Source organism: Anopheles merus, chromosome 2R (assembly GCF_017562075.2).
Source record: "Anopheles merus strain MAF chromosome 2R, AmerM5.1, whole genome shotgun sequence".
NCBI classification, from domain to species: Eukaryota; Metazoa; Arthropoda; class Insecta; order Diptera; family Culicidae; genus Anopheles; species Anopheles merus.
This window is the reverse complement of record NC_054082.1, coordinates 5,752,234-5,773,595: the sequence shown is the minus strand read 5'-3', so window position 1 is coordinate 5,773,595 and position 21,362 is coordinate 5,752,234. Positions and strand designations below refer to the sequence as shown.

The following is a 21,362-nucleotide window of genomic DNA, read 5'->3' as shown; positions in this document are numbered from 1 at the left end:
TGCCCGTGCGACGGACAGTAAATTCGGACCCGACCTGTGCCAGCGTTCGCCAGTGGGATTTGGTAATTTACATAGATTGAAACCCAAGGGCTTTTTTTACCAACATACCTATGTGACGGTGACGAAAGAAAAAAAAACAACATCCCCGTCCACTTTACGGGAAATTAATTTCCCAATCCCAAGGGGTCTGTTTCGGATTCGCTACACAGCCGCCATGCCGTCGATTTTTGTATCAGATTTCAAAGTCGAGGGGTGACTTTGCTCGCTGCAAATCTGTCGATCCTTTCCATTACATTCTGCTTGCGTCCGGTCCCGTTGGTAGTAAAATACACAGCATACCAACAGCAAAAAAGCAATCCCAACTGCTAAGTGCTAAAAACTTTCCTTTCAACCGTGTACTTACGGACACTGGTTTAGTTATTATTCATATCAGGGAGGGAAAAGAAGCGATTGATTTCTTAATACTGTGAAGCGAAGCGTTTGTAGCACGAAGGAAAAGTAACAAAACGGTGTATCGGCCGGCGCACGTCCCTGGTCGAAAGGATATTGAATTTCTCCGTTCCGACCGTCAACAGTTCCGCGTAATATCGAGCAGCATTTAGTCTTCAAAACTTGTTTCGCTAGAAAAACCGGAAACTATATCCCTTTCCCCACTTTTCGATAGCTCTGACGCATCGTTTAGTTCGTTTCGCTTCCACGAAAAACGAAGCAGTTAATCAACTTTCACGCTAAACATCCGTTGTAACGCGGGCCAAACTCCTTGGCTGGTGCGGCTGGCTGCCCGGGAAGCGTCTCCGAATCCGGGCCGGATGCGTCACGGACGGGTTGAGAGCAGTCATCTCATCTGCTCTATTCCCACTATTGGAGCATTTCTGTCGAAGTGTGCCAGGCCACTGGCAAAGTGTTCCGGGAGCTGCCAAACGAACGGGAGCTCATGAATAACCCATCCGCAAAAAAAAAACCTAACCATTGGGTTGGGTTTTTCGGTGAAACTTAACCATAATTACGCTGTAATGCTCAAACGTGACAGACCATTGGTATAAATTAATTAGTCTCGGAAGCGTCAGCGCCCAGGGTCCGGAGTCTGTGTGTCCTTACAGCTCCTTAGCGACGGGAAAAATGACTGACAAGCTCGACGCACCTTTATCTGTGCGGGCAACTGCGTGGGTAGTAGGAACGGCGCAACGCATCTTAATATTTTCTGTTTAACACGGTAAGGACAGTAAAGGGAAAGTCGATATGCGTATTTGCAGCTGCTGCTTGTTCGACGTTACAGCTAGTTTACATATCCCGCTGGTGAGAGCGAGTTCCCGAGGGAGAAGAAGAAGCCACTGCTGATGCAATGTTTGCGTGGAATTTTAAACTTACCAGCTGGAACATCAGCTCGCATCGGCCGGTTCCTAGCACGGGTCGCATCCTTGGAGCATCATTAGAATAGGAATCGGTAATTAATGCACCACAATGAAGGCGAAGGCAGCGTGAAATTGTTTAAGAAAAGGGCTGGATGCAGTTGTGTTACACTCAATTTTGGGATCAAATTTGCACAACACAACATAACAATTCGCTTGACTTGTTTCGCTTTTTCCCCCGAGAGATTCGATCCCATGTCGTTCCAGTGTAAAAGCCGCAACTACCAGAACACAGCTAGAAAAGCACAAAAAAAGCTTAAGTACCCAAAAGCAAGCTTGTTCGTTCTTCAAATTCTTAGTCTCGAAACAACACATTGCACGTGCCAACTGGCGGCACGTGTTTTGCCTGCTTCAAGGCCTCCCTACGCATTGTGACCTACGCAATGATTCATGATCAAGCGTTATAAGTACATTCCCCCAAAAGGATTGAAAGTGGACGATGGACGAGAGAGAGAGAGAGAGAGAGAGAGAGAGAGAGAGATAGACACCCACACACACAGACATGATAAGATAACACATAACCGGTATGCTATAAAGCACCTCTGCCAGCACACGTTGCCCGGAAGTTGACCCGTTGTCAAAAATTGAAAATGAAATCGAATCCCACCAACGCCACCATCCACCCGGGTACTGACCATTCCATGGGCGGTTGGGAAAGTGGTGCCAAATATTGCTGGGTCGTTCGAAGAAACAACTGTCACACACACACGATTCGATTGTCATTCCTGCTGGTTGGTGTTGGATTACAATTTATTTCTTTCATTCGGAAACACGGCTCCAATCGGTCCACCACTTGATTCCCTCGATCCTGGCACTCTACTTGCACACCACCCTCCGGATCCGGTCAGTCGTAGCATCCAGCACTGTAAAGTATCGTGTTTGCGATCGTTGGAACGTGTGGCCATAAAATGGGACCCCCAAGCAGGGACAACCATCTTGTCTGTCGGTCTGCCTGCTTTAAACGGCAATCATGTACCAGGACGCCAAAAACCAAGCAAGAACAAGCGATCGGAATGTGATATCAGTTTTTATTGCGAACCGGTCGAATGTAAGCGAAATAGACGATTTTCGGATGCTAGAAAAGGAGCAGAAATTGTTTCTCTCACTCTGGCGCACCGCACACTGCATGATGATCATTCCTGTACAAAGAGGGTGTACAGCAGTGTAGAGGGTAGAGCAGTACCGTAAAGTAAATCTCTTGTATTTTATTAAATATTTAGCCCTTGCAGCAGCAGCAGCAGCAGCAGCAGTATCACGACATCGAACAGAGAGCACGTTTGTTTTCACAGCGGCTTGGGAGGGCCTGCATGCTTTTATTTGGCGTGTGTGTGTGTGTGTGTGCCCTCTCACGGCGTTTGGTGTGCCAAACCTAATCGAAAATGTGGCCACAGCCCTCCATCGAGTGTTTGTGTTGCATCGTTTATTCGTTGTTTTCGTTCTATCACAATATAACACGACGCGGCGTCGAGTGTTTAGCACGCGATTTTCCCTAGCTCTTTTCGCTGTTTGTCTATCAAAACCCAAATCCAACCTCATTGTGATGAAAGGAAAACGCGTACTCGCGTTGCCGCCCCGAAATGAAGCGAACCCACACGCTCTGTACGCTTTTGCACACGCTCAACGTAATTCCAATTTAAAGTGTGTCCAGGACTTCCTTTTTTTTTTTTTGGAAAGCTTTTCAGTATTCCGATGTTTAAAAATCCTATCAAAGACTCAAGCAGCTGTGTCGTGCATTCAACAACTTCGAACAACGCTACGCCCTCTCCCCTCCGTACCTGTAATGTAAATTTTCGATTGTACTTCCAATGTACTGGCAATGTATAATTTTCATTCTTTCCCTTCCCCGGTGAATACGACGCCACGGCACCGATCGGCGCATTGTAGCATAAATTTGAATATTTCACCATGCACGCAGTTGGGAAATCGCACTCGACTCGTCGTATTTGTCGGCCGGTATAATAACGAGCGAAGTACGTACATCGGGCAGCGCTGGAAAGGCAAATAAAAGCAGAACAGAAAGCGGCGAATGAAAACGGAAAACACGCCGTCGATACAACGTAAATACCGGTGTACTGTACAACGCTCTTTTTGCCCCCCTCGTCAGACAAGCCCAATCGACCGAAATTCATACATGTTGAATCATGGCTGGCAAGGGATCTGGGCTTAGAGCGTAAGGATAACGCAGACGAAAGCTCGTTAAGTGTGCTTCAGTGTCTAGCGCAGGCAAAGGCCAAAGTTCTGTTTTTACCGTTTAACTGCTTAACATTTTGATCGATTATTTTTTTTAAAGGAATAACTTTTTCATTGGCTGACACAAACATTTTTGAAGGTTTTTTTTATTATTTACGGATTCTCATCTCCACCAGTAGACCGTGGTGGACCATACATTTAATTCATCGCTTCTACCTACACAGCCAGACACTGGTAGCTCTCAGGGATCAATGAAACGATCGGGGGAAGATATAAATTCAGTACACTCACGGCCTTCATCCTTTTGCACACATTTACATACTGGCTTTTGATCGAAACGGGGACAAAAATGTGATAAAACCCAATCAACAAGTTGAACTTCTACCCATTTTGACAGTTAGCAGCTTGTATCAATCGTATCAGATGGAACGCCGTTATTGAAACAAATCGTCTTTTTTCCAAAATGAGTCTTTTTCCCTCTCGCAGAAACCGTTGAATGCTGAATCATGAGTTTGTGCTGATTATACAAGCACACACGGCAGACACACGTATTTGTGTGCGTTTTATTTCCTACAATATTGCTCCCACGATGAACATCATGCAGCCGGTATGTGTGCCATACGGTACGGTACGATCCGCTGCGATGCTGCCTGCCGCTACCGATTGAGCATGAATTGTATGTCTTGCGCTTTTTTGAAAACCGCAACATTTTAGCCTATGTTGGTGCAACAGTAAAAACAAAACAGTGAAGCCAAAACCTCATCTGGCTCATCTGTTTTTATGACATTCCACAAAAACCGCAAACACCACCGCCAATAGTGACATAAATCTTATGCGCCACACGCACTGCAGACTCGGCACACCATTCTATGACCATTTCGGTTCGATTCGCTCTTTTTCAATTCCATAAAGCACAATTCATCACGCGCATAAAACCAAAAAATGCTCCTACTGCTCTATCTGCTTTCGGTTTTTTGTTCTTTCTTCTTTAAACCGGGCCACTTCTGTACCCAACACGAACACAAATCGAATCAAACGGCAGAAAGCCTGATTGTACGCGCTCTGATGAAGCCGTCGAAATCGTATCGAGCTGTCGCCGACGCCATACGAATGATTTCCGAGAAAGAACTCCCTGTACGCTTCAAGATATTCAATTTCCATTCTCGTTATGTGGGTCAACATTTGAAACACGAGTTGGAAAGGTAAAAGAAATGTGCAAAAAGCTTACGAGAATGTTCACTCGAGATAAGTTTCGCACTGCATTGCATAACTTTCGGGCGCTCTCATACACGATGTTTTGGTTAACAAATATTGCATAACTTTAGGCGCTTGCTTCGATTCGAACGCAGCACGATCGAAGCAAGTTGAATTTCCAGCACAAAATTAATCTGCCATAGAGTGCGGAGCAATTTCCGCACCTTAAAAAGAACATTATCACAACAGCGCTTCCCATCACGGGTGACATTTGCATACAGATTAACATCCAAGATTCAAGCAACGTTTGAGCAACAAAAGCACTCCAAATGAGTACCCAATGCACAATGGGAATTTATTATTCGGTGCTTCGGTGCTGCCACACAAATGAACTTAAATTGCGTCTGTCGTGTTGCGTCTAGTAGTGTCTCTGGTAGATTCGCCTGTTTGTTGCTATGAAATTGTACCTACGAAATGCTTGGCCAAATACCTTGTCGATTGTTTTGTCGAACATGATGCCGAAAGCCGAACATGAAAAATACGATCCGAAAAATGCTTCAAACGTCCCCTTGCCGCATTGTGCTGGATACAACTGCACGAGCATCCTCTTTGGCGAACTAAGAGGAGTGGTGAAAACTTTTAATCCGTTCACGTGTACATTTAACGAAGCAGACAAAAGGCAGGAAGAGATCTTGTTTCACGCATTGCAGGAGACGTCGCTCAACTAAGACTTATACTCTTGGATTGTTCTTTTAGCGACGCATTCACTTCCTTCCAAGCAATTGAATGTGTATGCATTCAGCTGGAATGAAAAGTGGCAAAGCATCTCTCCACCATTGCGTAATTAAATAGCATTCGTTCGTGATGAAACTTCACAACCATTTCTATGCTCATACAGTACGGCCACAGCCTGGCGATGTCTCCCAGTGTGCAGCCAGTACCGGTTCTGTGTCTGATGAGGCGCAACGGTCCTTCCCGTCTGTCCCGCATGCCTGCATGCATTCTCTAAGCGTCTCATAATCGTACCAAACATCAACAAAATAGTGAAACATTCAACATTCCCAAACCAAAGGTGGAAGCGTTTTTCCACCGAACAACCGAACCTTTTTAACACTCCCCGTCCATCTTCCCCCGAGCGAACCACATTTCGGGTGGCAAAAGGCAAAAGGTAAACAAAACAAACCATTACCCTACCCCAGGCATTGGAAGAATTGGATGGCTCCCATTCTACACCCTGTTCGATCAATCAGAGGCCTTTGATAAAAGTTCGCCCTCGCTCGTCTACGCACTAAACTCCTACGCAAACACACGCATCAACACTCTGTCCACCGCCGCCCCGTCCACCGGAAAGGACGTCGGTGTGTTGTGATTGTCTGTTTCTTTTTCGCCTACTCTCCCACCGTTACCGTCATCTTTTCCCTGTCTGACCTTGGCGGTTTGCTATTATCTTTCCCATTTCGCTCCCATCACCATCACCGACACACACACGCGCGCGCATGATCGTCGGCAGATGATCTTTTCCACTTTCCACACTGTCAACCTTAATTATGGTAGCTTCAGGGCTCTGCCTCCAGACAGCTGCGTGCGTGCGTGTGCGGGCGTGTGTGCTTGTCTATGTCGATAATTAAAGAGCACTCATCCCCCAACCTCACCCCTCCCCCCCCCCCCACCTACACGTGACTTTCAATCATTTGTTGTACTATCCAGTTCGGTCTTTAGCAAGCTCAGCCAACCGTGCGCCAGAGGGTGTGTCACTCGTCGGCCCCGTCCGAGGGATGAAAATGGCTCTCAACAGATCGTACATAAATTAGTACTTCATCGTACTTCCAATCTTGTTAACCTTTTGCTGCTGTCCTGGACTACTGCCCGAGGACGAAGAAGTGTTTCCCGGGAGCATATTGTTATTGTGATGCGCCCTCCCGAAAGAATAAATAGAATGTAAATGAGCTTTCGATGAGTCGCTGGAGCGAATGGAGCGGAAGAAAGCGGATTCGGATTACTGCGCTGGTGGTTTTCCATTTCGGTGAGATTGCGAAACCATGCAAAGCGTAATCTGATTTACTGGTATTGGTACGACCACAATCCAAGGGGTCAATCGATCGGTGCACTGGCGAAGGTGTTTGCGGTCGGGCGGGATACATCGAGCGGAATGGATTTAATTTTCCACTTTGTTCGATTTAATGAAAGGAAGTTATTTACCTCCGACCTTGACACGACACAAGCGTCCACGGTTTTGGGCTGTTCGACATCCGGTGGTTTTTAAATCCAATTATAACCCTCTATCGACGCAACACATTCGACCGGCCATCGTTCGGGGTAGACTGTGACCCTTTGTGCAGTGTGACCCTTTACTGGAAAAGGAATGTCTTGGGAACGATCCTGCTCGATGCTATTCAATACAAGAAATAGTCTCAATTTATGGTGAGAGCAAACAAGGGAACTAACATAGACGTTTTAATCGTACTTGTTTTGTGCAAATTCCACTCAGCAAAAGAAAGCAAAACGTCCTGCCTTCACACAGCTATTACCCATTCCATCACCTGTAAGCGGCACACAGCAAATTACCATTTTGGCGAATTTGTTCGCCCTTGCTTCGTCTCTTGTTTTGCACATCAAAACAGGCTCCCGTTCCCGTGTGCTATTTCTGGGAACGTGGGAATAAAGTTTTCTAGCTTTGAAGATGGTGGTTATTGCCTTCCACCTTGAGTCGGTCGAGCGAATGGCCGGTACGCGGTACGAGACTAACAGCCGCGTAAGGCTTTTATTGGATTTTCACCGTTCAGCAAATGTTCTATGCCCTGCTGTGCATAGTTCCCGGAAGAAAATACTTAAAATACCACCAATTCCTTGTTTTTTTTCCGCCCGAAAGGATTGCCGACCCAAACCGGGAATGTAAAAACGAAACCCACGAAAGTGAGGTTGGCTAGCCCCCGATAAAAAAAAGCGGTAAAGGTAGCCGGCAAAACAAGCCGGTTAGAGGACTAAGAGGAACCAAAAGTGGGAGAAAAAAAACAGAAGAAAGTTAAAAGCAAAGCAACAATAAGCAGTGGAAAATTCTTATTTCATAGCATATAGGTCGGGGCCCGGCAGCCGGAAAAGCGTTTTTCAAATACAAATTGAGTCACGCGCCGTTATGCATTTCTGGTTCCTGTTTCTGCAACCGAAGGGAAAAACTTTGTACCGTACCGGTTTCTCGAGCTGGCGTTCAAACGATGTGCTGAGAAGGTGAAAGAGTTGCTCGTTGCGCTTGCGGAATAAATGGATAAACTGCTGATTGAGGGCCATGGCATTCAAAAATTTAGATAATTTTTGTTTTGCAACAGCAAACTCAGGTGAGCTGATGCTTTTAAATGGAATTGTAGCAAAGCCATTCGCTTAAGGAGCTACAAAATTCCAACACAAATGCGCATTCAACTTCATCAATGCCGTCGAATGATTTCCTCTTAAAAAGGGGCCCCCAAATTAAGCACAGCCCACCGAAATGGCATTTTAACGTCCTACTAACGTCCCCAAAGTAAAACTTCGAAGCAGCACCACCAGCGGTAAAGCATCAATCCATTCTTATCGCCTTTCACCGTCCCCTGGCAGCGAGAAAAAAAAACGGGAAAAGGTCACTGCAGATTTTAGCTACATTTCCGACGAGCCCATTTACGACGATTATTAATTTTTATACGCCTTCGCCTTCTTTTATGGTGATCGGGGAAACTGAAAATGAACGGCAAAAAGTGGACTCACCGTGCAGCAAATGACCCATGAAGATGAACCTTCCGGCACATTTCCTTCCGAAAACGCGGCAAAGACGAAGACGAGATGCCGCGAAGAGAGAGAGAGAGAGAGAGAGCCAACAACAGCACGCACACCTGACGAATGTGAATTAGCATAAAGCTCATTAAATGTAGAATGCACTCGCAAGCAAATATTTGTCACCGGTTTTTGTGTTGGTGAAAAATGTGTTCACGTGCTTAAAATTTTCCACCGGTCATGTGTTCGGCCGGTATGCTTAATTGTGTATGTTTTTTTGCTTGTTTTTTGTTTCCTTCCCTGCTTACTGACATGCGGAATGGTTTCCGATGGGCAAAGCGTCAGGGAAGGGCAAGGAACGTGAGTTATGCTCACATAAAGCATCACACGCGCCAGACGCGGGAAGCATAAAACAAATGAGCAGCCACAGGATGGAGGATGAGTTTTGTGGGTCGCGCAACCTCTAACCAGGACCAACGTTCGCGCAAATGGTAATAGACGTCACCATTTATCACGTGAATGTGGCGGCAGACCAGAATTGAAATGTCATCATAATTCATGCCTATCGGTCAACGTTATGCTGTGTATTAGTGTGTGTGTGTATAACAGTTTCCACCTAAATTGCCGATTTTCCAACGGATGAATGCAGGAGAATTAATAAAAAGCAATTTAATTGTTTCCGCATTGCTAACTTACCCCGGAATATTGGGTGAAATCTCTACTGGAGGCCTTTTCTTAAGTAAACCAAGTACCTAGAAAGGTCTGGTAGGAAAAGACACTCAACCAATGAGTGTAATGATGCTTTCATACAACTTCAAATCATTAAAGAAATAACGAGACCGGTGAAACATAAACATACGACGCTCTGTCTAACGAGACCTGTCACCATTAAAATCGCCACGTTGCCCAAAAAAAGAAAAATATGAGCACATTTTCTTCCTATCTCTCTATTCTTCTCTCTCCCTCCCTCTCTCATCGATATAAAAGTCCAAAGTAACAGCAATGAAAGCCCCATTCAGCCTCCAAATACCTAACGAGAACAATTTCTTTGCCATTGTCACGCCGGTACACTAATTAATGTACGGCTCGTATTCGCGCAACAAACGTGATAAATTGTTCTTTGCAACCCACGGCAACACGCAACGGTAAAGAGCGACCGGAGGTGGCGAGAGTGTGAGCTGGTTGACACATTCCAACCCCCAAACACACAGACATAGAGGGAGCGTTCCCTAGATTACGTTGTGGCGCTTGACGTATGCACATACTTTCTAGGGTGGGAGGGGGAAGAGGTAGGTTGCAATTTTTCATAAGATCCCCGAAAGAAGATCATACGCTTTATTTTGGAACGGGTGAGCGAACGGGCAGCCGCCACGGCCGGGACGAAGAGAATTTGATGCTCTCGTTGGGAAAAGCAGTACCCCATTGCCAGACAAACGACGCGAGTTTTGCGCCCAAAACAGGTGATCCCACAGTCAGAGGGGTGGGGCTATTTTTCATGGTTTTTCCATCACATCGTACGGTGGCATGGTTGTTTGAACAGTTTTCCCCCTTTTTTTTGGCGTACGCAGTACGGCAGCAACAAGCTATGCGTGAAAAGGCAAAAACTAATTTGTTACGCGTATTGCATAACTTTTGGCGCTATTCTTCAGCGCGCGCGTACGGTTCGGATGAACGAATGCGCCCATACCGTATGCAATCCGCGCATCATCTCCCTTCCCACAGCCGGGAGAAAGGGAAAACAGATTATATACTCGCACTCGTTACGGCCCACAATGTATTTGATTACACGCCTAAATCAATTGACATTGTGCTGTGATAAACAAATACAATTAATCTTATCCGTTGAGGGTGTGTCTGCTGCGCGAGGGCGCACAGCATTGCACTTGGCATGATAAATATTTACACCTTCTTGAGAAAACAATAAAGCCCTACTTTTGGCTAGATACCCTTTTCGGAGCAGCAAAGGATGGAGGTGAAATTCGAACCCTGCGCTGCCTTATTTACCGATCACCTGCACACCTGTCTTTAATATTGAGACGATGGTTCGGCAATGTTTCGATTCCGAGAAGGCAACTTGTGACCTTCCTTTCGGGCAAGTTCAACGGCAAAAAGTTGTGCTGCCTTATCTGCCGCACAGTAACAGGATGCTGCCCAGGTGCGGAGCGCAGCACGCGCATCACATTCACAGCGCAGCACGCGCGTGTCGGAAGGGGTTCGGAAGCATCATCATCGTTATCATCGTCTTCTGACCGAGTTTCGTACAACATTTCCATCGCAGATTGCGATGTCCATTCTGTTGCCAGGACTTTGCTGTTGTTGGGTATCTGTTCGCTCCGTATTGTACGTTCGCCGAAGCCCTGTCTGCATTTTTCATTATACACAGCCGTTCATTCGAGAGCCTTTCAATGGCTGCACGAGTGTATTGAATCGTCAACTTCACGTCACATCGGGCCTGTATGATGGACGGCACCTGATATCCGCCCATCGCTTTTACAGTGGAAGTGCATTGCTCCTGTCTTGCTATCTCTTTAACTGCGAAAAATAATACCCAAACCATTATTCCATAAATCGTAGCCATACGTGCCCTGAGTGAGTTCTTCGTTGCTCGCATTTTCAGCAGGTTCAAGGTAACGGACACCGTAACGTACCTAGTGCTGTGATGCTGTATCAATCAATCACCAGCTGACGAGGTACGTGGGCTTTCGCGTGAAACCATATTTACACAATTGCGTGAACCTGACTGTTGGCTACAGTTGCCACCGGCAATAGCTTCCCATTTTGGGCGCCCGAAACAAGAGCCACCGAACCCAAAAATCAAGGCCACCGACTAGACGTGTGGGGAGAAGTCTACACTCTTTCTCTCACACGCGTCTCCCGCCAGCACGTGACCGTAACTCGTTCCAACAATTCAGCCAAATCCTGCACACTCACTGTGATTACAAATCTCGAATTTCATGGACACGCTGACACCGAACGAGGGAAAACACTTCCCCTGTCCCCTCGGGATGACACAAACTCGGAAACGATCGACAGCAAATCGGAAGTGAAAAGGCGTTAGCGTAAATAATGCACCGTTTTCGGTTTAAGTTTGCTTCCATATATTCCTATGACGTTTTCCCAGCCTTTCTGTGAAGTCGGACTGGAGAAACCTTGCTGGCTACCTGCCAGCAACAATCCGACTCCAAGGACATCTGCCCCCGGGTGGGTTAGAATCCCAGCCGAGCAACGCAATTCCCGAAAGGAATTCTCAAAGCAAATACTCAAAAGAATAGCCAAATAAATATCCTACCAGCTACCAGCTACCAGCCAACGCCGCATCGCTTGATTGTACGTTATCTTACTCGGCCATCCGAACCTGGGACTGGGTTTTGTTCGTCGTTCGAGCTTTCCTTTCGACCCACAACCCGTCCGTATCGAGTCTACCTCCAAGCGCACGGCTTACACCCTAAATGGATACATAAAGAATGGTCCCAAGAATGTCCAAAACGGATCCGGGCACACCATCGCACCATCTCCGTTTTCTCCTCCCCGACGGTCAATATTTACCGACGACATTTATTCTTTTTTTTTTGTTTTTCGCTGGCTTTTCCGCTTTTCCGTAGGCTGTTTGTTGCGTAGTTTGACTTTAACACAAATCATACACGGGATAGATGGGCGAGAAGATGAACGGGGGACGGTTGGCGCTGTTGGCGGGAAACGCCTTATTTGTGCCTCCATCATAAGGGACAGGATATGCTCGGCCCGCCAGGCCTGTCGTCGTTCGACGTTTTGACCCTCTTCGGCAACGTTGATAGCCACCATAGCCACCAGTCTAAACGCGGTCGCCTTTAAGCGTTAGCTCAACACGTACGCATTGGTGCGGAAAGTGCGTCCGCCCGGCTTGCCCTGTATGCCCCGGAGCGCACGGGGAAAAGCGGAAGCTCGTTTAAATATCTCACAGCTGAGTGGATTTGAAGCGAGGGTTGATGTGTCGGAATTGTTTCAACTATTTATTTATCACACTACTGACAGACAGGAAGCGTGACGGGGCGGCTTCAAGGGACTCAATCGTCTACTTGTAAGCCCCAAAAGAAGAAAAAAAAACATACACAAATCGTAACAACACGGTCATATTATCCTATCCGTAGCACTGTGCACCATCATACTTGGGATGTTCTACCCAAACACATCTCCCCCCCACCGACGCCATAACAGTTCAATTTTGAACGATTTTTCCCCCGTTCGAACGACAAAACTTTCATAAGTGGCTCATACAACGGTGTAAGGAAAAGGAAAAGCATACAATGTGAGGCTTCTTTTTTGCATTCCGATAGTCACCAGATGCCAGATGCAAAAAGGGCCAAACTATCCCGAAAACCTTAGCCATATGGAACGGGTTTCACATCCAAATGCTATCCATGCAAGCATTTGTGCTCATCCATTGCCAAACAACGTTCTCGAATGGCACTGTGGCATTTGTGACGACAGGAAATGGATTTTATGGTGCTGAGCGAGCTAGCACACTCTAACCCACGTGCAACCCGTCCAAACAACACTAAAGCGACTTTTTTTATGGACGATAGTGAACGACGATTTGACGTGATGATGGTGAAGACTTTTCTATTTAATTTACTCTCATGCTTTTATCAAGCAGAACGCAATGTATGAAACAGAGAGAGAGAGAGAGAGAGAGAGAGAGAGAGAGAGAGATAAAAGGAGAAAAAAGGAGCTTTTTAAACTGAATTTGAAAACCGTTTTAAAGTTTAACAAAGCACTCAATTTTCAAACAAACGATTGTTATCTCGTGCCTATTTCCGTTTTCCTTACTCTGACCATCCACCAGGCTGGGAGCAGGCTCGCCGGCCGTTAAAGGCGCGCTCCTCTTCAATTCGCACATCAAGAACATCAGCTGACAAGACCGGTTCGTACAAAGTCGACCATCGTCGACCGAAAAGTTTTAAATTTATTCAACACACTTTCCCGGCCGCTGATCGCTTCAATTCCCAAAACATCGCGGCGGCGAAGGCAGTTGCTGATGTGCCGTGTCAAATACTTGCAAAAATCGGTGTACACGGTGCGCCGTTCGGTCGGAGAAGAAAACGCAAATAAAAACACCGATTTACATTATCGATCGGTGGTGGGTGATGTTATCGGTGAAGCATAAATAATTGTTGCGTAGGATCACCGCAATAGGGAATAGACCCACGCGGTGTGGGTGCGATAAACTGAATTCAAATCCCGTGTGATTTTGAGAGTGATTTAAAAGTGCCATTCGAGGGGTGAATTGAATAGCTTTCCCTTGCTTTCCCATTACCCAAAATCACTACTTATCAGGCACACTTGCTTATGTGGCTTTACTTATTGACACTGCAGGCAGTTGCGTTATGGCGCTTCATTCAATTCAATTCAAATGTTCCCGCGTGCTGCTGTTGGTGAAATGCAGATGGGAGATGAAGGTGGCTTACAATTTCCCCAGGTGGTGGTGAATTTCTCCTCCACGCTGTAGGGGAAATGTGGTGAATTTGTTTGGAATGAGTTTGCAATCACACTGCTTCGTTCGTTGCAACTAGCGTAAAGTCAATCAATCAATATCGAGAAACTAGTCAACTAGTTCGGTTGATTCAAAGCCAACGTTGGGCATTTAACAACAAACCGTTCTCTACGTCCAGGAGTTTGTTTTTTAACGGGAAAAATAATGCACACGGTGCGTGGATTAAAATTTAGAAATAATAAATTTGCACGAATATTACACGCTCTTCCCAGCACTTTGATTGCTGGTTTTGTTATGACTGGCTCGATTGCTTCTTATCAGCGTGTAATCGTTGATGTCTTGTGTGTGGCGAATTGGGGATTCTAACAAAACCACATTTAAACTTATTACACGCACATTTACAGCCGCTTATAATCCGTCACTATTATCATGTTTCGGATTGAATAAAAACACACTCCATGCGGAAGCGATTTAAAATACGCAACTGCCGTGCCACGCGCACTCAATGCGTTACACACTGTACGCCACTAGCATGCGGATGGTTTTGTTTACGCGCCTTTCGCTCGTTTGTGTACGCGGTGAGCGCATCATCGTCAACCCGTAACCGTAACTGACTATATCGTTATCAGCTGTACGGATCAATGCATTGCCCATTGCTGACCGAGCGCGTTCGACCAGCCATAAGTCTAGCCAGCATCCCACCAGCTAGCCACACGCCACACACAACAAGCGTGTGTTTTCCAGCGAAAGGAACGTTCTTTTTTATTCAATCAACAATGAGCCGTAAGTAGATGTCATGCAGCCATCTGTAACATCTGTACCCCGAAAACACCCACCTTCCGGTTTCGGTTCCAGTTTTCCTGAACGGACGCACCTACAGCTGTTTGGTGTGTCCAAGGTCCAGCCCCTCCTGCACGGAGCAGCACCACCCTTTGCAGCGGTTGATCTCGTACGACGAGCTGCTCTCCAAATATGCCCGTAAGGTGAACAGAGATCAGTACGATCCGATCGGTATCTACACATGTCCCTACTGCGCTCTGGACCGGCTGACCGTTGATGCACTGTACGAGCATTCGCGCGATTCTCATCCTCCGGCGAGGGTCGAGAATGTTCCTGCCGTACACTGTCCCGTTTGTGTGTGCTTTCGGTTGGAAAAGTCGCCCGCCCTGCTGGGACCACCGTACACCACCGGCAGTCTATCGGAGCACATGCTCAGCAGGCATTGCTTTGCCAGCACGCATCAGTATCGGGACGAGCTGAAGCTTCGCAGTGACTTCTGTTGCGACGGGGAGTATGAGCTGATCCGATTTATGGCCACGTTTTTACCGCCCGCCATCATCAGCACGGACGTTGTAGCGCGATATGGGAGGAACGATGACGATCGTCTCCTCAGCACAGCAAAACAAATGCCGTCGACGGTGCTGTGTCCCATCTGTCTGGAGCATATCGATGCAGCATCAGGCAAAAGTTTAGCGCTGTGTGCACATCAGTTCCACAGCCCGTGTATCGACCGGTGGCTGGAGGAGAAGAAGTGCTGCCCTGTCTGTAGGTGCGATTGTTCCTGATCAGACGGACGGATGGTCCCCGAAATGGAGTAAAGATAAGAATCAATACAATCAATCTTGCCGTCGCATCTTTCAGGATACTTCTTCACAATGCGGAAGAAACACATATATTTCCACGGCCTTAAACGTTAAGCACTTATACACAAATTTCTTACGAAGACAGTGGTACCATGCGGGATGATGATACACTTAGGGTTTGGGGGAACTCTACGCCAGTGAACAGATGAAGCGCTCGTACCGATTACCACCGATTGCCTCCACCTCCGCCGCCTCCTCCACGATTGCCACGGAATCCACCTCCACCGCCACGGCCACCACCGAAGCCACCGCCACCGCCGCCTCGGCCACGGAAACCACCACCGCCACCGCCACGGCCCCCGCCGAAGCCACCACCGCCACCGCCACGGCCACCACCGAAGCCGCCGCCACCACCTCTACCACCACGGCCTCCGCGACCACCGGGCTTACCGACCCTGCCAGCCGGTCGGCGGGTCTGATTGCCAGGCAGGAAGCGTGCCAGCGGCAGCAGTTTCGCCGAATCGATAAACAGTTTCTGCTTCTGCTGGAATCCGTCCGGCTTCATGTTGTCGTTCAGCTTGATCGACACGTAAAAGTCCTTCAGATTGCCAAAGATTTCGTCCACCTTGCCGATCTGCTTCTCGCCCTCCATGTAGATGGGCGCATTGAAGAAGGGTACATTTTCCACCTCCACCTTGGCGACGAGATCCTCCTGGCAGGGGTAGTCGTAGTACCCGAGGGGAATGATGTTCTTCGGACCGTCGTCCCGCTGGCCAAAGCTGCCGCGATTGTTGAACCCGCCACGACCTCCTCCGCCACCTCCTCGGCCTCCACGACCACCCCAGCTGCCGCCACCGCCTCGTCCACCGCCACCACCACCACCACGGCCACGGAAGCTCATAGTGAACAAACTGTAACGACGGACAGGTAAACAAGCGAATCAATAAAGTGAGGTTAGGCGCAGTGAAGCGATTGCTTTCGAGCTTGCTCTTATACGAAAACCGGCTTCGCTTTGAATGTTGGGATGTACTATTGCTACCTTCAAACCAGTGCTACTGAAAATATCCTTAAGCACTTACAATTTGGCCAGAAAGTCAAAATATTACTTGTAATCTAAGGACACCCCAAGCGCTGACAACAACATACCAAAGCGTCGATTGAAGCCGGCTTTGGGAAAACTTCCATAATTTCAACGAAACAACGAAGCCTGCCCTCATTCGTTACTTACCAATTACCAAACACACGATCCTTCTTGAGTCAATTGTATTCAATTTTGTTGGAAATTCTGCTGCTCTGTAAATTACGATGCTCACACTTTCATGGCACGTTGTCCTTTTCTAAACAACGAACCACATGTTTACATCGACGCCGAATGTCAAACGCACATGTGCCAACTGTCACGATTAGGCCAACACCCCCGTACAACATGGCGAGGGTTTTTGACGTTCGAATATTGCTGCATCGCTCATTTCTTCTTCTTTTTGGCTCAACAACCGTTGTCGGTCAAGTCCTGCCTGTACCACTTGTGAGCTTGGTTTTCAGTGACTTATTGATTTCCCTCCATAGCAGGATAGTCAGTCCAATGACAGCACGATCCATTCGAGGATTGAACCCATGACGGGCATGTTGTTAAGTCGTATGAGTTGACGACTGTACCACGACACCGGGTCGTATCCAAATGTTGCCAGCGACATTCATAGATCATCTCAGGCAGCGGTAATCGCTACTGTGGGCGTGCGGGCGTGCGTGCGGAAGAATCAAAATTGTTTGATTCTGACGCATGCGGTTGCGGGCTGCGGGTGTCAAATTCCATACATTTTCAGAAAACGCGAGAATTTCTGCATTTGAAACGAGCACTTTGGACAAGAAGAGAAAGGGTAGAGGTAACGAGCGAGATGCAGCGATTATCGAACGTCAAAAACCCCTGCCATGTTGTACGGGGGATTTGTTTACGCTTCAAACTTCATTGCCAATCGTCGAATCGGCGTCTCAGGCGAAAAAGAAGACAAATTTGCATCGGAAAATAGCGGCATTTCATTGCATTATCGTACAGTTTTGCTTCTCCAACTCTATTCCTGCAGTAAAATGGCCGAAGAGGAACAGGTTTGAATGAAACACTTTCGTCCCTCGACGAATTGAAGTCGTTTGATTGTTGGATTTTCGTTTGCTTCCTCCCTTGCTAGATGCCCATCATCCCTGTGAAGGAACCACTGGATCTTATTCGCCTCAGCTTGGATGAGAAAATCTACGTTAAAATGCGCTACGAACGTGAACTGCGGGGTCGACTGCACGTGAGCCACTTACAATCGGTTCGTTTTTAGCATATCGTAAAGCGTTAACCATTCCCTTTCCGGTGCAGGCTTTCGATCAACATCTCAACATGGTGCTGGGCGATGCCGAAGAAACCGTCACCACGGTGGAAATCGACGAGGAAACGTACGAAGAAGTGTACAAAACCACGAAACGCACCATTCCGATGCTGTTTGTGCGCGGCGATGGCGTCATCCTGGTGTCGCCACCGATGCGCGTGGGCAGCTAGACGCTTTGTAACTCCCCCTCTCCTTCCCTGTGGCTAAGAACGTAATAACAGACCCGAAACCGAAGCTTGATGCGTGAAAATCGGTATTTTATTTCCCTGCTTCCCTAACTCCCTAAACTTCCGACAGCATTCGGATGCCCTTCAGTCCGGCCAGTATGTTGCATGCGGTGATGCGCGACATTTCTATGCGTGTCTCGATGTCCGCACTGCCAATGTGGGGCAGCACCACCACGTTCGGTAGCGTGAGCAGCGGGCTGTCGAGCGGAAGCGGCTCCGGTGTGGTCACATCCAACCCGGCGGCCTGTATTTTGCCCGCCCGCAACGCGTGAATCAAATCGTGCTGCTCGACCACCCCGCCCCGGCTGGTGTTGATCAGTATGGCCGACGGTTTCATGCGCGAAAACACGGCATCGTTGAACAGGTTGGCCGTTTCCACGTTGTACGAGCAGGCGATGATGAGGAAGTCGCTCGTTTCGATCAGCTCATCGAACGGAACCTGCGTAACGTTCAGATCCTCGGCCGTGAGAAACTTGTCCGTCCGGCTGGTGAACTGGATGCGCGACGGTTTGAACGGTGCCAGCCGCTTGGCCACCTCCTGGCCGATGCGACCGAACCCGAAGATGCCGACGACGGAGTTTTTCACACTCGTACCGCACATCCACATCGGCGACCAAGACTTCCAGCCGCCCGTGTGCACTTGCTTGTTCGCCTCGAACATGCGGCGCGCGGTTGCCAGCAGTAGTGCCACCGTCAGTTCGGCCGTTGCATCCGTCAGCACGTCGGGCGTGTAGCCGACCCGGATGCCGCGCTGCTTGCACTCCTTCACATCGATGTGATCGTACCTGTGAACGAACGAAGGACAATTTCAAAAAGCATTCATTGACATTGTCAGTTGGAAGCTTGCATCAACACAGCACTGCAACCACCTACCCGACAGAGATGGTGGAGATGACTTTGAGATTGGGCCCTGCCTGGTCGAGCAGCTCCTTGTCGATGCGATCGTTCAGCGAGCAGTAGATCGCATCCTTGCCCGCAACATTCTTAAGAAATTCGTCCCTCGGCACCGGATAGTCTTCGTCCCACAGTGAAATATCACATCTGCGGTGTGATTGATGCTCAGATAAAGGAAAGGAGCCAACGGAAAGGAAACAATTTCAAGTCACTTACTCTTCCCTTAGCAGGTCCAGCCCAATTCTGGCGTAATCGTTCCGCGTTACGTACACTTTCGGTTTCATCTCAAAGCAGCAGTACCTTCGATGGGGTTCCCAAGTGACTGGTCTAGCGGTGAAGCCGAGCAGCTGTCGTAGATCGTTCGAGCCTAATCTTATCGTACCTCTCAAGCTGCCACTCGAAAGCGCTGCGGAAAGCTGACGAAACACAGGATTCATTTCACGGCACCGTTCGTTCAAACACACTCCCGGAGGAAGGAACCTAGCTGGCCACACTGGACGGATTGTCTCGATACGATCGTATCGTGATCGTCAATCGATGTTTGTTTGACTATATGTCTCTCTCTCTCGCTTCACGCAGTGCCTTATGTAAGGTTTTGTGTACACTTGCCCCACACCACGCTACTGTGCCTACGGTTGCAAAACGGCCCTTTCAGGAAAAGGGTCGAACCCCGTTGAACAGTTTGCGAAATGACACACGGAAAACAAATCGTCTAGGTAGCTTCTATTAGCTGCATCGTGACTGATAATTGTAGCTACACTTTATCTCACAATGGTTCCTAATTCCTAGTCGAGCACCGTAAAACTCCTGCGACAATTAAATGGAAATGGCACTTTGAGCGTGTGGTTCTGATGGTCCTCGCTCAAGCCAATCGATGGTGCGCACTTTCTGTAACTCCTTGATAATGTCTTGAATGACGAATGAGGTCAGCCCGCAACAAAGCAACCCCCCAATCAATGTCATGGTGATGCCAAGCCAACCATTTCCCCTGCCCCGAACATATATGTGCACTTTCACTTTGATAAGGTGTATTTATGGTGTTTTGTAAACATACTTACATCGATCTACGCTTTTGAGTTCCAAAACTACCCTGTCGTACCTGTCGGCTAGCTTGCAAGGCAGAAGAATTTGTGGAAATTGATTAAAATATTTAACATCAACAAAACAGTGAAAGTTTCCAACCCCTTTTCACCGGTCCAATCGGAGCCTCAAAGCATCTCCTCACTTCTAAGAAACGTCAAAATCAGCTGTTTGTAAACAAAATACGTGTACGCAAGCAAAACTGGCCAACCTGCAGCGTGAATGCTCCAGTACCAGCGCCTCAAAGCAATCTTCGGTAATCCGTCGAATTACGCACACCGGTGGACGGAATCAGCGGCCAGTTTTAGCAGTATGTCCAAGAAGCCGGGCAAAGGTGGAGGTACCGGCAAAAATTCAAAAGCAAGTAAAGATGAGGTCAAACCGGCCCCAGCCGGTCCGGTGCTGGTAGACGGAAAGACGGGCAACTTGATCGTTAAGATACTGGCCAAACCGGGCGCCAAAACGAGCGGTATCACGGATGTGAGTGAGGAAGGCATCGGTTGTCAGATAGGTAGGTCATGCTGTGTAATGCATGTTGACCGTGGCCCTCGTTGAAGCACAATATCCTTTCCACCGTTTTCAGCCGCTCCCCCGATCGATGGTGAAGCAAACACGGAACTGATCAAATATCTGTCCAAACTGCTCGACCTACGGAAAAGCGATATCAGTCTCGATCGAGGATCCAAATCTCGCCAGAAGACGATAGTGCTCGATAAGGCCGGTTGTCGGCACAGCCCGGAACAGCTGTTGGTGATTTTTCGCAACGAAGCATCCGCCGGTGTGTAACTGCTAAGGTTCAGGGTAGCTTTGGAACGTCAATAAATAGACACATGTTTTTTTTACTATAATAATTGTAATATATTTATTTCTTAAAGTTTGATCTCATTTTGCTATTGAACCATCTTGTTACAAACTGCTTAGGGACGTGTGCACGTGCTCGCGTATCCTCGTTAGAAATGGTGGAATAGGTTGTGTAGTTAGGATTAAAAAACATATACCAGAGCTTGGCTAAATAAGGCTCCTGCATTCTACGCACCCTCTGCTCCCCTATTGCGAATAATATGGTGCTTTTCTCTCCGTTCTCCGCTATAACATTACAATAAAAGAAGGAGAATTTGGAACGAACAGTGAAGTAGCAAAACCTAGAACAAACAAACAGTGGAATTAAAATTGAACAACAATCATACAGCTTAGCCTTTACAACA

At 47.7% G+C, this 21,362-nt stretch overlaps 5 protein-coding genes across 6 annotated transcripts; 3 read left to right on the top strand and 2 right to left on the bottom strand.

The window, feature by feature from the left end:
- Positions 1-14,494: 14,494 nt before the first annotated feature.
- On the top strand, positions 14,495-15,575 carry LOC121590178. Its single transcript, XM_041909618.1, has 2 exons — positions 14,495-14,787; positions 14,860-15,575. Exons 1-2 carry the CDS (start codon positions 14,646-14,648, stop codon positions 15,567-15,569), a joined length of 852 nt encoding a protein of 283 aa, XP_041765552.1. The 5' UTR covers positions 14,495-14,645; the 3' UTR covers positions 15,570-15,575.
- Positions 15,576-15,639: 64 nt separating this feature from the next.
- LOC121590180 (H/ACA ribonucleoprotein complex subunit 1-like) lies at positions 15,640-16,991 on the bottom strand. The gene is made up of 2 exons (XM_041909619.1): positions 16,816-16,991; positions 15,640-16,498 (listed from the first exon to the last, which is right to left on the bottom strand). Exon 2 carries the CDS (start codon positions 16,486-16,488, stop codon positions 15,811-15,813), a length of 678 nt encoding a protein of 225 aa, XP_041765553.1. The 5' UTR covers positions 16,489-16,498; positions 16,816-16,991; the 3' UTR covers positions 15,640-15,810.
- A 538-nt stretch (positions 16,992-17,529) lies between these two features.
- LOC121603622 (U6 snRNA-associated Sm-like protein LSm3) lies at positions 17,530-18,190 on the top strand. The gene is made up of 3 exons (XM_041932625.1): positions 17,530-17,690; positions 17,771-17,878; positions 17,947-18,190. The coding sequence occupies exons 1-3, from the start codon at positions 17,673-17,675 to the stop codon at positions 18,124-18,126; spliced, it is 306 nt and encodes a 101-aa protein (XP_041788559.1). The 5' UTR covers positions 17,530-17,672; the 3' UTR covers positions 18,127-18,190.
- A 2-nt stretch (positions 18,191-18,192) lies between these two features.
- Positions 18,193-20,225, bottom strand: LOC121603620 (glyoxylate reductase/hydroxypyruvate reductase). Of its 2 annotated transcripts, XM_041932622.1 has the most exons (4): positions 20,136-20,225; positions 19,294-19,493; positions 19,057-19,224; positions 18,193-18,968 (listed from the first exon to the last, which is right to left on the bottom strand). In XM_041932622.1, exons 2-4 carry the CDS (start codon positions 19,359-19,361, stop codon positions 18,239-18,241), a joined length of 966 nt encoding a protein of 321 aa, XP_041788556.1. In that variant the 5' UTR covers positions 19,362-19,493; positions 20,136-20,225; the 3' UTR covers positions 18,193-18,238. The 2 variants fall into 2 exon arrangements, with proteins under 2 accessions (XP_041788556.1, XP_041788555.1); XM_041932621.1 differs by lacking the exon at positions 20,136-20,225 and having other exon boundaries at positions 19,294-19,976.
- Positions 20,226-20,345: 120 nt separating this feature from the next.
- Positions 20,346-21,077, top strand: LOC121603621 (UPF0235 protein C15orf40 homolog). Its single transcript, XM_041932623.1, has 2 exons — positions 20,346-20,668; positions 20,741-21,077. The coding sequence occupies exons 1-2, from the start codon at positions 20,380-20,382 to the stop codon at positions 20,941-20,943; spliced, it is 492 nt and encodes a 163-aa protein (XP_041788557.1). The 5' UTR covers positions 20,346-20,379; the 3' UTR covers positions 20,944-21,077.
- The last annotated feature ends 285 nt before the right edge of the window (positions 21,078-21,362 follow it).

Bases quoted from the DNA above. Each gene is read 5' to 3' on its own strand.
- LOC121590178 (XM_041909618.1), top strand. From the start codon at position 14,646: ATGCATTGCCCATTGCTGACCGAGCGCGTTCGACCAGCCATAAGTCTA. The intron at 14,788-14,859 runs GTAAGTAGATGT...TTTCGGTTCCAG, and splicing joins TATTCAATCAACAATGAGCC to TTTTCCTGAACGGACGCACC.
- LOC121590180 (XM_041909619.1), bottom strand. From the start codon at position 16,488: ATGAGCTTCCGTGGCCGTGGTGGTGGTGGTGGCGGTGGACGAGGCGGT.
- LOC121603622 (XM_041932625.1), top strand. The intron at 17,879-17,946 runs GTGAGCCACTTA...TTTCCGGTGCAG, and splicing joins AACTGCGGGGTCGACTGCAC to GCTTTCGATCAACATCTCAA.
- LOC121603620 (XM_041932621.1), bottom strand. From the start codon at position 19,514: ATGAATCCTGTGTTTCGTCAGCTTTCCGCAGCGCTTTCGAGTGGCAGC. The intron at 19,225-19,293 runs GTAAGTGACTTG...ATCACACCGCAG, and splicing joins CTGGACCTGCTAAGGGAAGA to ATGTGATATTTCACTGTGGG. The intron at 18,969-19,056 runs GTAGGTGGTTGC...GTTCGTTCACAG, and splicing joins ATCTCCACCATCTCTGTCGG to GTACGATCACATCGATGTGA.
- LOC121603621 (XM_041932623.1), top strand. From the start codon at position 20,380: ATGCTCCAGTACCAGCGCCTCAAAGCAATCTTCGGTAATCCGTCGAAT. The intron at 20,669-20,740 runs GTAGGTCATGCT...CACCGTTTTCAG, and splicing joins AGGCATCGGTTGTCAGATAG to CCGCTCCCCCGATCGATGGT.